Source organism: Cyprinodon variegatus, unplaced genomic scaffold, assembly GCF_000732505.1.
Source record: "Cyprinodon variegatus isolate N-32 unplaced genomic scaffold, C_variegatus-1.0 Scaffold1097, whole genome shotgun sequence".
Lineage (NCBI taxonomy): Eukaryota > Metazoa > Chordata > Actinopteri > Cyprinodontiformes > Cyprinodontidae > Cyprinodon > Cyprinodon variegatus.
The window spans coordinates 114,707-128,658 of record NW_015151550.1 but is presented as its reverse complement, the minus strand read 5'-3'; the positions used below and the strand labels follow the sequence as shown (position 1 = coordinate 128,658).

At 39.8% G+C, this 13,952-nt stretch overlaps 1 protein-coding gene across 1 annotated transcript; it reads left to right on the top strand.

Moving 5' to 3' along the window:
* The first annotated feature begins 742 nt into the window (after positions 1-742).
* Positions 743-5,162, top strand: LOC107101449 (potassium voltage-gated channel subfamily A member 1-like). The gene is made up of 3 exons (XM_015400382.1): positions 743-1,236; positions 1,397-1,564; positions 1,863-5,162. Exon 3 carries the CDS (start codon positions 2,047-2,049, stop codon positions 3,535-3,537), a length of 1,491 nt encoding a protein of 496 aa, XP_015255868.1. The 5' UTR covers positions 743-1,236; positions 1,397-1,564; positions 1,863-2,046; the 3' UTR covers positions 3,538-5,162.
* Positions 5,163-13,952: the final 8,790 nt, after the last annotated feature.

Here is a 13,952-nt window from a genome sequence, read left to right as displayed (position 1 = left end):
TCACGGTTAGCAGAGCCTCGATCCCCATTTTATGCCATTTAATGAGAATGAACCCCGTCTGACTGGTGCTCCACGTCCTAAACCATTTTTACTGAAGTTAAGAAATCCCACAGTTGGATAAAATTGGAGCAAAATAAAGAGAAACACGTGAAATTATTTCTCCCTTTTGGATCAGTTCTTCATTATTCATGAAATGATACTGATTTCTGATTAAACATATCCATCAAATGGCAACTCTAAATCATTTATTAGTTTATTTTAAATAGGATAAAGCTGGCAGCAGGCTGACATATGTACCATCAGCTGTTAAAGTGAGATGTTACAACATACTATACTATAAAATGTGTTTAAATTATCTTATTTTACCAATAAAAATAGTTTTTTTAAATCAGATTTAAAATATAAGACCTTTAAATAGCTGAGGCATGTTTGATAAGATGAGTAGACCTGGGATCAGATTTAGTGGACAGCGAGTTGACAGGTATCTGAAGCTCTTCCACCTAAAAAAATTATGGTTTTTTTACATTCCCATTAAGGGAACGAATATTTTAGTTCTAAATCTAAAGCATTTCTATGTGTTATTTTTCTGTCAGTCAAAAGAAGCAACTATGGAAAAAAATAAATCAGGCCTGGGCAGAAAGCCAGTATATTCCCTAGATTATTTCAATATAAAAATTAGAAATAAAAATGGATACTGTTTATCTCTGTTACATCATTTAATTTTCAGAACACGTTTTTTTGTTGTTTTTAGATCTGCTCCTGTGCAGACCTGCAGAGTCTGTTCTGAAAGACTCATGGGTTAGCAATGATTCACAGTTGACAGTTAATTTTCCATGTCAGATCTGGACAGTCTGAGGAAAACCACGTAGTGCAGAGAAGCGCTCCGTTTTCCTCACCGGGCTCCCGGCAGGAGAACTTTCCCCGACAGGAGTCGTGCGGCTGCTTCAGCTGACATGCGGCCGCTACTGTAGCTCTCTCTCTGCTGTACAGTGTGTCTGCATTGCGTCGAATCCTCCCCCCCTCCTCTCCCTGTTTTCTCTCGCTCTCTCCGTCCCTGATTCACTCACTCCTCTTCCCTCTCCTCATGAAATTCTGCAATATGCTTCCAAATTAACGGACACGTATCTGGTCTTCGCAGCGGGATCCTCTACCTCCTTTTCCCTCCTCTCCTCCTCTGATTTTTCCAAACGTTTTTTTTTTCTTCATGCAGCAAAGTCCAGTCGTTCCCATCAGAATGTGAGCTTCAAGCGTATTATTCCTCCTCTCCCTTCTCCTCCTCCTCCTCCTCCTCCTCATTTTCCAGTATGATTTTAAGAAATAGTCAGTCTGGATTTCTGCTGCTGCATTCACAGCCGTCAGAAACCACCTCCTCTTCCTCCTCCTCCTTCTCCTGCAGGCTGCACCGACTGACGCTGAAAACTAACACCAAGAGGATACGGATGTTGACCAAGACAACATAGTCTATTAATATTTCAGAGACACTGTAAAGAGATATCTGCTGGTATTAAAGCCAAAGTTGAGGTGGGCGGCTGGTGAGGACGATCAGTTCCATCTGCAAACTCAGGTACGTCTCATTCCTGATGTCCGTCACTCAGAGGAGATTTCATTGCTGTGTTGTGTGGATGTGTAAAGGCTTGTTTGAGTGGGAAGCTGATGGAGGAGTGAGAACTGTGGGTGCAGAGAGGCAGTGAAGCAGGGCTGCAAACTTCAATGCTGATGTATGCGGTAAAATGAAGCTGTTGCGGCACACGTTTCTGGAGGTGCCGTTGCATTCTGGGGGGGAAGCTCATGTTGAGAAATGTCTCTGAGTGAGTTTTTGTCTTTACTGAGGACACTGGGCTTGATTTCTTTCTCTGTTCCAGGTGTCAGACGAGGCACTGCTGAGGGAACGTTCAGTTCAGAGATGATGGCAATGGTGAGGATGATGATGGTGATAGGGAGGGAGGCTCTGCGCATCTCCTGGCATCTGTAGGAGCGTCTCCACTCCAACCTGCCCCCACCACCTACACACCGCTTCCCCTTCCTGCCCATCACCCGACAGGAAGGATGACTGTGGTGTCCACAGAAAACATGGACGATACCTCCACCCTGCCGGGTCACCCACAGGACCCCTACCCGCTCGACGACGACCACAATGACCATGACTGTTGTGAGCGGGTCGTTATTAACATCTCTGGGCTGCGTTTTGAGACCCAGCTGAAGACCCTTGCCCAGTTCCCAGAAACACTGCTAGGGAACCCCAAGAAAAGAATGCGCTACTTTGACCCCTTAAGAAACGAGTATTTCTTTGACCGGAACCGTCCCAGCTTTGACGCCATCTTGTACTATTACCAGTCCGGAGGACGACTGAGGAGGCCAGTCAACGTCCCTCTGGACATGTTCTCAGAGGAGATAAAGTTTTACGAACTCGGTGCAGAAGCTATGGAGAAATTTAGGGAGGATGAGGGATTTATCCGGGAAGAAGAGCGGCCTTTGCCAGAAAAGGAGTTCCAGCGGCAGATTTGGCTCCTCTTTGAGCATCCGGAGAGCTCTGGGCCAGCCAGGGGGATTGCCATCGTCTCAGTTATGGTCATTCTTATTTCAATTGTCATATTTTGCTTGGAGACTTTACCGGAGCTAAAGGAGGACCCTAATGACCGCATTCACCAGGTGGGCAACACCACCATGTATTACAAGGCAAACGTTCTAACAGACCCTTTCTTTGTGGTGGAGACGCTCTGCATCATCTGGTTTTCCTTTGAACTAATAGTCCGTTTCTTTGCTTGCCCCAGCAAAGCAGCATTCTTTAAGAACATGATGAACACTATTGATATTGTGGCTATAATCCCATACTTTATCACTCTTGGCACAGAGCTAGCTGATGACCAAGAGAACAAGGAGGGTAGGGGAGGAGGGGAACAGGCCACTTCTCTAGCCATTCTCAGGGTGATTCGTCTTGTGAGGGTATTCCGGATATTCAAACTCTCCCGACACTCCAAAGGGCTCCAGATTCTGGGGCAAACTCTCAAAGCAAGCATGAGGGAGCTGGGGTTGCTCATTTTCTTCCTCTTCATTGGTGTGATTTTATTTTCCAGTGCAGTTTACTTTGCTGAAGCTGAGGAAAAGGAGTCGTTCTTCACCAGCATCCCAGATGCTTTTTGGTGGGCTGTGGTGTCGATGACAACCGTTGGCTATGGGGACATGTACCCTGTGACCATTGGAGGGAAAATTGTTGGATCTCTTTGCGCCATTGCTGGTGTGTTGACCATTGCACTGCCTGTGCCAGTCATTGTGTCCAACTTCAACTACTTCTACCACCGGGAGACGGAAGGGGAGGAGCAAGCACAGCTGCTCAACATCAGCAACCAGAACTTGGCATCAGAAACCAACTCAAGCCGCCGCACTTCCTCTGTTGTCAGCAAGTCGGAGTACATGGAGATAGATGAGGACTTGAACAACAGCATTGATAACTTTAGGGAAGCAAACCTTAGGACTGCCAACTGCACTGCCCCCAGCCAGAACTGTGTTAACAGGGGGAAGCTGCTCACCGACGTGTGAGACAGTACCTGACACACTGCTGTACATATTGTAGAAATCTCTGGATGCTTTAACTATAGGTGCATTTTAATCTTTTTTTAAACATTATTCTTTTAAAATAGACTTTAATACATTCATGATGAGGCAAAACTGAGCAGATCTTGGCAAAAAACTTGTGTTTTAAATTTGTATTCATTCCAAAAATATACCATGGCCTTCACAGGCAATTTTGCATATCAAATTCAATTATGTGTGACCAGGGACAGGATTCAGATGTAAGACACCATCCCGGACAAGTCCCCAATAATTTTACCTGGGTCCTAGGGTTAAAAAACTATATATATATATATATATACTTTAGCAAATTAATTTTCAGATTTAATCTTAAAAAAAGGGGTTACTCCATCAATTTAAAATGTTTGATTTGTTTGGCTCAAGGGCAGCTTTTAGGTACATAAGATTACTGCTAGGTACACCAGACAGTACCCAATTAATAAAACTAATTTAGATACATAAATACATACTTCTTTTTGTAAGCCTTTAAACTGTGTGACATTATTTGTTTAAAAAAAAGGCGTTAGACAACACATTTCAAAAGTGGCGCTCAAGAGTCCTCTTCCAGAGGTGTGCTTTCTCTCAATTTTATTCACACAAAACAAACCCCCAAAAAAGTCATGACCTGGCTTCTATGCTGCCAATTTATTCCTTATGCCCTTTTCTATCTGTGGGCATTGTACCAGGTACTGACATTCTATTTTGTATTCTACAGAAGCCCCCCCAAGTTTAATTTTATAGCTAGGCCTTTTCATATCAATAGCTGTGGGGGGGGTTGGGTTTGGTTTTTTTTTACTGTATTGGTTGTTTTACTTGATCTATACTAACTGATTAAATTTAAACCAGAGACTAGATTTCACATTTTGGAAAAGACTCAATATAACTAATATGATCACTGTCTTAATATTCTTCCATTTAATTTTTAATTATGCTTAAAAAGTTAGTGGGGTGTCAACTGCCAATTTCAGATATCCAACTTTCTTCCTTTTAGATCATTTAGATCATCTTACATGTGACAGGTCCTATTCTTTATCTTAATCAAGCCTTTAGTTACTAAACAACCAGATTTTTCAGGACAGTCATGAATTGACAGATTTAATAAGAAATGTATTAGTCTATAATAATATGTTAGTCCAACATATTATTTATTTTTATCTCCAAAATCAATTGAGACTCAGACAAGAGCACTGAGAGTAAAATGATTATGAATTTTAATCCTGGACAAGACCCCAAATAACACAAATATTCCTAATACAACCTAACTACTCTATTTACAAGTCTAAACTGTAACTTATTTTCATTGAAACAAACAGATGTATCTTATAATTAAAGGGATTGCACTGCAATTGTTTTTGTCTCAAGGCTTGTTTCAGGTGTAGGTCCTATTTTTGTATGCCAAGCTGCCATTTTACAACCTAGTTCCAAAATTTTACGATATTCATATGAATATACATTCTACAAAATCATCCCATGAATGGTAAGAGCTATATATATATATAACATCAAACTTAATGGGTTACTTAATATATCTGATCCTGAAATAAGCTTTAGGAGCAAAGTGGTTCCTTGTTTTGTACTCCAGACCCAAACTAATGAAGATTTTTTAAAAATCTAAAAAATATGTTACTTATTTTATATATGAAGTTTATTGCCTCGCATGTGCCTACACTATCAGTTTAAGACAAATTTAGCTAAGTGGTGAGGTGAAGAGGCATGTTTAGGGTAAAAGAGGTCTTGTTTTTATCATCAGACAAACCTCAGCAACTATCAAACCGATAGTGAGGAAAGAAATTGCGTCATTGTAATATGAATTCTTAAAATTTAGAAAATGTAAAACAAAAAGGTATGGATAAAAATGAATAAACCCCCTACCACTTAGCAGAAATAACATCAACTCAACACTGCCAATACAAAGCCATACTGTTCTCTGCCATCATTTAAAAACATGTATTCATATGAAACAAAAATGAAATTAGAAATATGTGCATGTTTTTAAAATATATGAGAATGATCAAGTAGCTCTCTGGGACGTGTAGTTTTCTTGTAACTTGACTGCAAAATTCGTATCTCAGTCTTTGTGAACTCAGTGTTAAAGAATCAATCAATTTTTATCTCTAATTACTGAAATACTAAATTGATGGAGTTCCTCTTAAATAACGTGCAAAGATCTGCTGTAACTTAAGTTTCAGTTTAAAGCTATTTACTGCAACATTTCACTGCCATCTTTTTTAAAGAAGATACATGTCAATTTGTAATATTTTAACTGCTTCAGCTCTTAATGGCTGAAAAACACAAATACAACATTTGTGGGGAAAAAATTAAAGCACTTTATATTGACTAAAAAAGACACATTGAAACATTTAGGAAAGTAATATTTAAATATTAATGATAAGAAGTGTTTTATCTCTCTTATTCTATGTATTAAGTCTAAAAGTTAAGGACTGAATGGGAGGAAAAGATAATAAAACTGGGCGATTCATTTTTGATGAAGGGGACAGCTGCCTGGTTTCGAGTAACAGACTCAAGTTTGTGGATGAAAGCCCATCTAAGATTCAAGAGAACATCTTCTTCCTTGAACAACCACAGTATGGATGGATTACAGTCGTAGACGTGTGCACTTCCTACAGCACATCCAGGAAAATCGTGAAAAACTTTACATGGCGAATTTTTCAGGCACTTTAAGAGAAGCAAACAGGGAAGCTTGTGGAGCCTTATGGAGGAACGATCTGCATCAATGCTGCTGCAGGTCAGCTGAAGGTTCCCTGTTTGATGCCATGCAACGCTCCTTTATATAAACGCATGTGGAGACTCTTCTCTTTTATATCAGCATGCACACAACGTTACCTCATTTTCTTTTTTCTTTTTGTTGTCGTCTTCTTCAGCTCTCATCCTCTTCTCCTGGATTATGGTTTGTTTCACCAGAAGTGCTCTGGCAGTTTATCGTCAAAGTTGTTTCGGAGCATTTCAGTCTTGAATGTTTAAGGAGAACAGCAACATTTCTTATTTCGGAGATCACGGCATGTCAAAATAGTTCAGCATTATGGCCTAAACAGCTATGAAATAGCTACGTATACTCAATGCATGACGTCTATTAAAATTGCTTGCAGTTTTTGATGGAGCACGGGGGAAACAGAGGAGAGATGACGTTAAGTATTTCCGTGGAAAAATGCATGACGGAGGAAACTGTTAGAAGGAACTGATGTACTTAAAACAGAAGAAATCTTTAAAAAGAATTACTCTGAAATATTTTCCTCCTTTCTGTATTTCCAATAACTTTGAAGACCAGTGCATGGGAAGGCTGATTTTTCTTTAAGTAGAAGAAAAGGTATATAAAAATGAACAAAGTTCGTAAAGTATATATCTAAAAATTTGTTTTCAGTGCCTTGAAGCCCGTCTCGTTATAGAATTGACTGAAGTGCCTCCTGTTTTAAGAGCTTACGTCGTGCAGCTTAACGTCTCCTGTTATTAATATGCACTGATCCCATATATCTGCCACTGAAGGGACAGTTTGCTCCATATTTTCAGGCCAAAAAAAAACCCATTTTCTATCTTGTCGATGACACAAGGCTGCAGCAATTAATCGTTCTCGCTAGCAGAAAAAATCACCAATTTATTTGGTCAAATAAAGCTGAAACCTACGGAGCTCCTAAAGGGACATGGAGGGAAAAAATAAACTTTTACGAGATCCTGCAATACTTTTGCAATAGTCCCGCAATAGTTTTGCAGGATTTCGCAATACTTTTGCGAGATCCCTCAATAGTTTTGCAATAGTCCGCAATAGTTTTGCAGGATTTCACAATACTTTTGCGAAATCCTGCAAAACTATTGCGGGATCTCGCAAAAATATTGCGGGATCTCGCAAAAGTATTGCAGGATCTCGCAAAAGTATTGCGGGATCTTGCAAAAATATTGCGGGATCTCGCAAAAGTATTGCGGGATCTCGCAAAAGTATTGTGGGATCTCGCAAAACTATTGCGGGATTTCGCAAAAGTATTGCGAAATCCTGCAAAACTATTGCGGGATCTCGCAAAAGTATTGCGGGATCTCGCAAAAGTTCTTTTTTTTCCCCTCCATGTCCCTTTAGGGGCTCCGTAAAAACCAGTTTAAATAGGATGTTAAAGGAAAACTATTTGTTCTCACGTTTATCAGACTAAACTTTACATGTTTTAGGTCAGTGAGGATCACCAACATTATTTCTACCTGCTAAATATAAGTGGGAGAAAAACTTTAGTTTGAAGCTTCGGGGAAAAGCCCAAACAGCCAAAGAGGCACAACTTTTAACATATTCGTTTACTGACATGGACTGAAAGGCCACTTAGAGGGGAAGAAGCCGTTAATTTAGAAACAACAAAATTCAGTTTTAATGGAAACAACCACTGAGCGCCCCACCCCAGCTCTGAAGTACGGTAGTGGCAGAATCAGAGTGTGGAACTATTTTCTTCAAAAAAAAAGATGACATGATGACAAATAAATAATAGTTAAAGCAAAACTCAGGACATCAGCTAAGAAGGTCTGGACACACCTGTCTTCCAAATGACCCTTAGCATAGCGGTTCAGCTAACAAGCAGCTTAAGAAAAGAAGTCAGTGGTTTAAAAAGGTCATCACAAAGACCCGAACTCCATTCAACAATGTGGGTCCATAAACCCGACCCAGTTCCAACAGTTTGGTCTGGAGATCTGAACCAGAAGGAAAGCATTTTTAAAGGAATTGATATTAACCTAAAAATTAAAAAAGGTAAACAAATACTTCGCATTCAGCAAATTCAGTCTGCTTGGAGAGTTAAAGGCGGTAATGCATGCGTTTGTAGAATGTAAATAAAACATCTGGGCTTAGCTGTATGTGCAGGCCTTTGAAATGAGAACCCACAACACAATAGGAGTCGTTATCATAGAACGCCAAAGGCATTGGTTGAATCCGCTGCTCGCAGGGGATGGAGGTTTGGGGGGGGTCACAGTAACAACATATTTAATTAGCCAACTCATTAAGCGCCTGTGCCGCGGTCTTTGTGCTGTCCTTGAGCCTGAATCAAAGTAACGCACAAATTTCCCCCCCGGATGAACTGCTGGAGACGATTTATCTGCTGATTTATTGGTTACTGAGGCAAGTGACCCATTTTCAGATAAATCAGGAGGATCAGATCCAATCGGGGGAAGAAAATACCAGAATTACACTTCAAAACAAGTGGGCTATTTAAACTGATAAGGTGTTAACATTAGGTAGACTTTACTGCATTATGTTTATATAAATGTAATGTTAGGAAGGTTGACTTGATGCTTCATAAAATAGAGCAAATACAATGAAAACGACTTAATAAGAACACAAACGCTGCCACTTTTCAGCAGGGCCAAAAATAGACTCTTTGCAGACTAAAACCAGAGAGAAATGAAAGTGAATCTGTTTTATTTTGGCTATCCGTCCCTCATCAGGCCGCGTCGTTTGCTCGCTCTGATGTTTTCAGTGGAGAGGAAGAAGCAGGGAGAGGATCCTGCTTCGTGTGCCTTGGAGCTGTGGGACGTTTCAGTTCAGGGAGGGCTGATGGATCTGCAGAGGCACTCAGTGTTTCCTCTGCAGAGCAGCATTAGTCATTCTGCATGCCAGTAAAATGGCGATGCTGCTGCTGCTGCTGCTGCTGTTTGAAGAAGGGGGAGCAGAGATGTTGGAGCGACGGGTTTTTCTGCAGGATGGAAACAAGACGATTGATCCGACGACTATAAATGAGCCCACGTTATGTTCCAGAGGTTCTCAAACCTAAACTTAGAGGACAGAATCAGGACGTCTGCAGGAGCGCCACCTGCTGTTTAGATAAACAGATGCTTCAGCAGATGTCTGTCTCTTTGCTGACATTGAGGGCATTTCTAATGATCTTGCAGAACCAGGAAAATGTTTTTAAATAACCTGTTCCACATCTCAATCAGTTCAGTGCATGTTATGAGATGTTATGGGATTATTATAAAATGATTGTTTAATAGAAACCTGGAACGTTTGTGGCAGGCATTAGTTTTCAGCTTTGTAAAACCAACTTTTACTGAACTTTAAAGCTGCTAGACCTTCAGGTTAGCGTTGCAGCATTACCGATCCAAAAACAGGCAACGGGCCCTCTGAATTGAGAAGACAACCCATCAAACAGCCCCATTCTCCAGATATAGAAATGTTAATAGAATAGACATCCATTATCTGTTCTAGGTTGTGTCCCTCTCTTCTTGTCCCTTTTCTTCTTGTTTTCCTCTCTATGTTTTGTACTCAGCTGACTTTTCATGCTGTCTCTAAAGGAATGAAAGATTTTTTCCAAGCACTAAGCTCACTTAGCTGATTGCTCCTTCCTGTGTTTCCAAAAAGGCCAAAGTAAATAACCCAGTCCTTCTTTTCACTGTAGACAAGCCATGATCTGCTTATCTGTTCTCCATTTTTCATTTGGATGAAATAATAGCTGCATGAATCATGACAGCAGACAAGATAGAGGAGAGCAGGAGGCGGGGTTACCAATCTACTCGCTCTGGAGAGCAGAGTTCGCTGCTTTTAGATGTTGTCTCCAAAGTCTCCAGTAGCAGAAAAAAGTCTCTAGATTTGGCGCTAGGAGCTTTTTAGAAATCAAAGTGCTAGAGGGGTCTGAAAAGTGGCTAAATATAGCGACTAAAGCGCTAAGTTGGCAACACTGCTCTTTGCATGGTTTGTTTTCAAATGGTTTGCTGCTGTCTGTTTGGACCTTTCTGAACATGTGCAGCAAATGGACTGATCCAATATGGTGGACACTGAAGGGGGGGGGGCTGAGACACACTTAATATTATCAGCGTTCTGATGGCATTTTAGCCAAAGGATTTTTATCAAAAACATCATTAATATGAACAAATAAGGAATAGTAGGATTAACAAGAGTTTTCCGGGGCCCCCAGGAACTTGGGGCCCTAGGCAACTACCTAGTATTGCCTAATGGTAAATCCCCCCCCCCACCAGTCTCCGAACTTGTGCAGCCTAACATCATCCTCCAGTATAACCTTTAGTTTAACTGTTTTTCTGCTAGAGGAAGGCTTCCTCACAGCATGATGCTGCCATCACCATCTTTAAACATGGAGTTCTTATGTTTTCTCATCAGTTCAGGGCTGCAGACCTCCATGTCTGCAGTTGGTCCATTCGCTCTCCATGTTCAGATGATGGATTGAACAGATCTAGGTTAGATTTTCAAAGCTTAGGCTACCGTTTTATGACCTAATCCTTCTTTAGGCTTCTGCAGATCTTCTCCTGACATGTCTGCTGTGTTACTCACGTCTTTATGATGCTGGTCTTTCTTTAATGTGAAAGCAGCTGAATACAAATGTTTGCCACATTCTTCTGCTTCTTGTCTGCAAAATCAGTTAAAATCTTCAATTTGAGTCAATTTTTTAAAGTTTATAACAAACGACTTATTAGAGTTCAAAGCAGAAATTTAAACAGAGTCTGACCCTAAAAACACAAGCAACAAAAGTCCAGAAAGAAATCCGCTGTAGTAAATCTAGAATAACTTCAATCCAACATGGTCCATTTTTATGTGCACAAGTGGAAACTATAGGATTAGAAAGTAAAACCTCTGTTGCTTCACAGACCTTTTAACTCTTGGCATCAGCTGATCATCACAAAGAATTTCAAAATGATGACAAGCTGCAGGTTGAAATGTGCCCCTTAAACATCTGCACCCCTCTGATGTTTTAGATTATCTCTAATTACTGCCCTCTGGTGGCCATTCCAGCCATTTCAGCTTCTTGTAAATCAAGTAACACCATCATCACTGGACTGAACCAAATTCAAATTTCTAATTAAACATAAATGCTTACATCTTTGTTAATTATAAACTAAAATAAACTAAATTAAAAGTATTTTAACAATTAAATTAGTTACACATTTTAGCATCTGTTATTACTGATCATTTGTCCCAAATTTAGTTATGCTAAACAATTATAAGATTACATAAATATTGACATTAATGCTACAGCTTTACTGCACAAAATGAGAGTAACAGCTACACAGAGAGTTCACAGGGGGTCAGGCACAAAAAGTTCACTTCCAGTCACTGGCTTAATGGGAAAGTTTAGTGGAAGGAAAATATGTGGGAAAAAGGTTCATGAACTTGAACGCTCCGAGGTTTCACCCCATAGAGTAAAATTTCTACATTAACATATTTCTATTCCCAATGTTTTACTGTAAAACATAATTTTAATTAACTTCATTTTGCATTTTCATAATTTAAAAAGCAGTCGTCAAGCAAAAAAGAAACAGTTCCTTAAAAAAGACTTTAAACTAAAACTTTTCCACTTGAGGAGTTTTGGATAGAACAGATTGACAATTAAATGCAAAATGTTTATAAATGTTTTTTTTTTCACCATTCCTGCTCTAAGTGGGTCGCTCTGTTAGCTGAAGGCATGTTTTAGCTTCTCTACAGTTTAGGTCCTAATCAGAACACACCTGGACGAGGTGATCTTTACCAGCGAACTCTGCAGCAGCTGCGTGTCATCGACAGGCTTCCCTCACCGACGGTTTAGAAATCCCTTTAATCAGTCCGGAAAGTTGGTGCTACGAGTTAAACATGCCCAATGGTCAAGAGAAACAAATTTAAACATTTTGATTGTTTCCCCTTTTTAATCAAATGATTATGAGTTTATTGAGGCTCGCTAAAGGAAAGCAGTGCTAGTGTAATTTAACTGGTTTATGTTGATAATAGGAGGCCAGTTTTGGAGCGTTTTTCAGCAGCAGGCGCCACTAAAGGGACCAAATGGTGTTTTGCAGTAGGTTCAAATCCACATTTGAATATTTTTAAACGTCCGATCTGCAGAAATCAGGACAGAACTGCGTATCAGAATAATATCCAGCCTCTTTTCAGATTATATTCCAAGCTTCAAACTGCCAGAACCGGATCGATTCCAGTCGTTCACAAGCTGTTAAATTTGTTTCTGACGGAAACATCCTGCAACTGCCGACGTACCCTGACCTGGTGGAGTGTTTTTAGGATTACCATCAGATTGGATTTGTTGCTGCTTTGAGGAACGGCCGGGAAATGTGTTTGGTCTCAGCGATGAAATTAGATCAGCTCCTAAAAGTGTCTCATCCTCACATTTTCATTGCTGTGTTCAATAAATCAGTCATTAAATGGAGAAAATCAGAATGTGCAGCCACTATAGGTTGCTTAAAACTGCTGAGCAATTTGTTCTTTAAAAAAAAAGCAACAATAAGAAATCTGTTCAGCTAATCTTTACATGCATTTCTCATCAAAAAATAAAAGCATAATAAAGGAAATTAAAGCACATGCAAATATGAAGTCATCTCAGATGTTTTTTGTTTGGAAGTTGAAGCAGTTTTTTCGCAGCTTCAAGTTTAAATCTTTTCAAAAATGAAAGATTTTTCATTTTCAGCTTAAAGGTCTCAGACGGAAAAGGTCCAATCTTTTTTTTTCAGTTCTGTTGAAATGTATTTTATTTCTCTATTTCTGTTTCAGTATGTTTGACATTCAGTTTTTTACTATTGAAAATGCTGAGCTGTTAATGAGGCTGATTTTCTGATGATGTCAGAGTCTCTGATAGATGTGAAGATGATGAAAACATCCCAACATGCATGGATGAACTGAACTGCATGAATCACAATCAGAGAAGCTTTACAGGCAGAATAAGAACTGCTTAAAGTCCATCAGATGTTCTGTTTTCTTGTCAGTCAGAAGCCAAAAAGTCTCAGAGTTGGTTTGTTTAGAAAACACTAAGAACTGAATTTGTTTCCTTTCTGCTGGGCTGTGGAGGTTTTCTCTGAATTGTTTCCTTTATGGTTTTACTGTTTGTTTTTTTTATTCTGATTGGCTGCTGCTTCCGTCTGCAGCGCTTCTCATTGGCCGCTGAGGCTGAGTCTGTAACCTATGCAAGGTTAGTCAGCAGTTTCTGTCCATTCTGATCATCATATAACAGCATCTTCAATAAACCCTGGAGAATAAACTAACTTCAACATTTGTCTGGTTTCAAATTCACATCAATCTTGCTTTTCCAGAGGAGGAACCTAAAATATTTAAATGGAGATTTATATCAGGAAGCAGGAAAGATGGTAAAACCTGGGATGGGTTATTGGATCGTTTTTACTTTCTTGACCCAAATTATAATTTCCTGGTTTTTAAAGTCACACAACGGTACCAGAAAAAGAGCATTTTCACACGATGACGCCATTTTTAAAAGGAAAATATTCAACCAAACTAGTGTATAGGCATCGGCCAGTCTTTCCCAGTCACACTCAGGTAAGGTGAAGCCCACAGCTGCAGAGTGTCGCACCATGAAGTAGGCTAAAATATCACAAAAGGCAAGCAAACAAATGCCTCAATTAGAGAGAGTGGATTTTCACTCCTGTCCCACTCCCACAGAAACAAATGGTGTCCCGTCCCG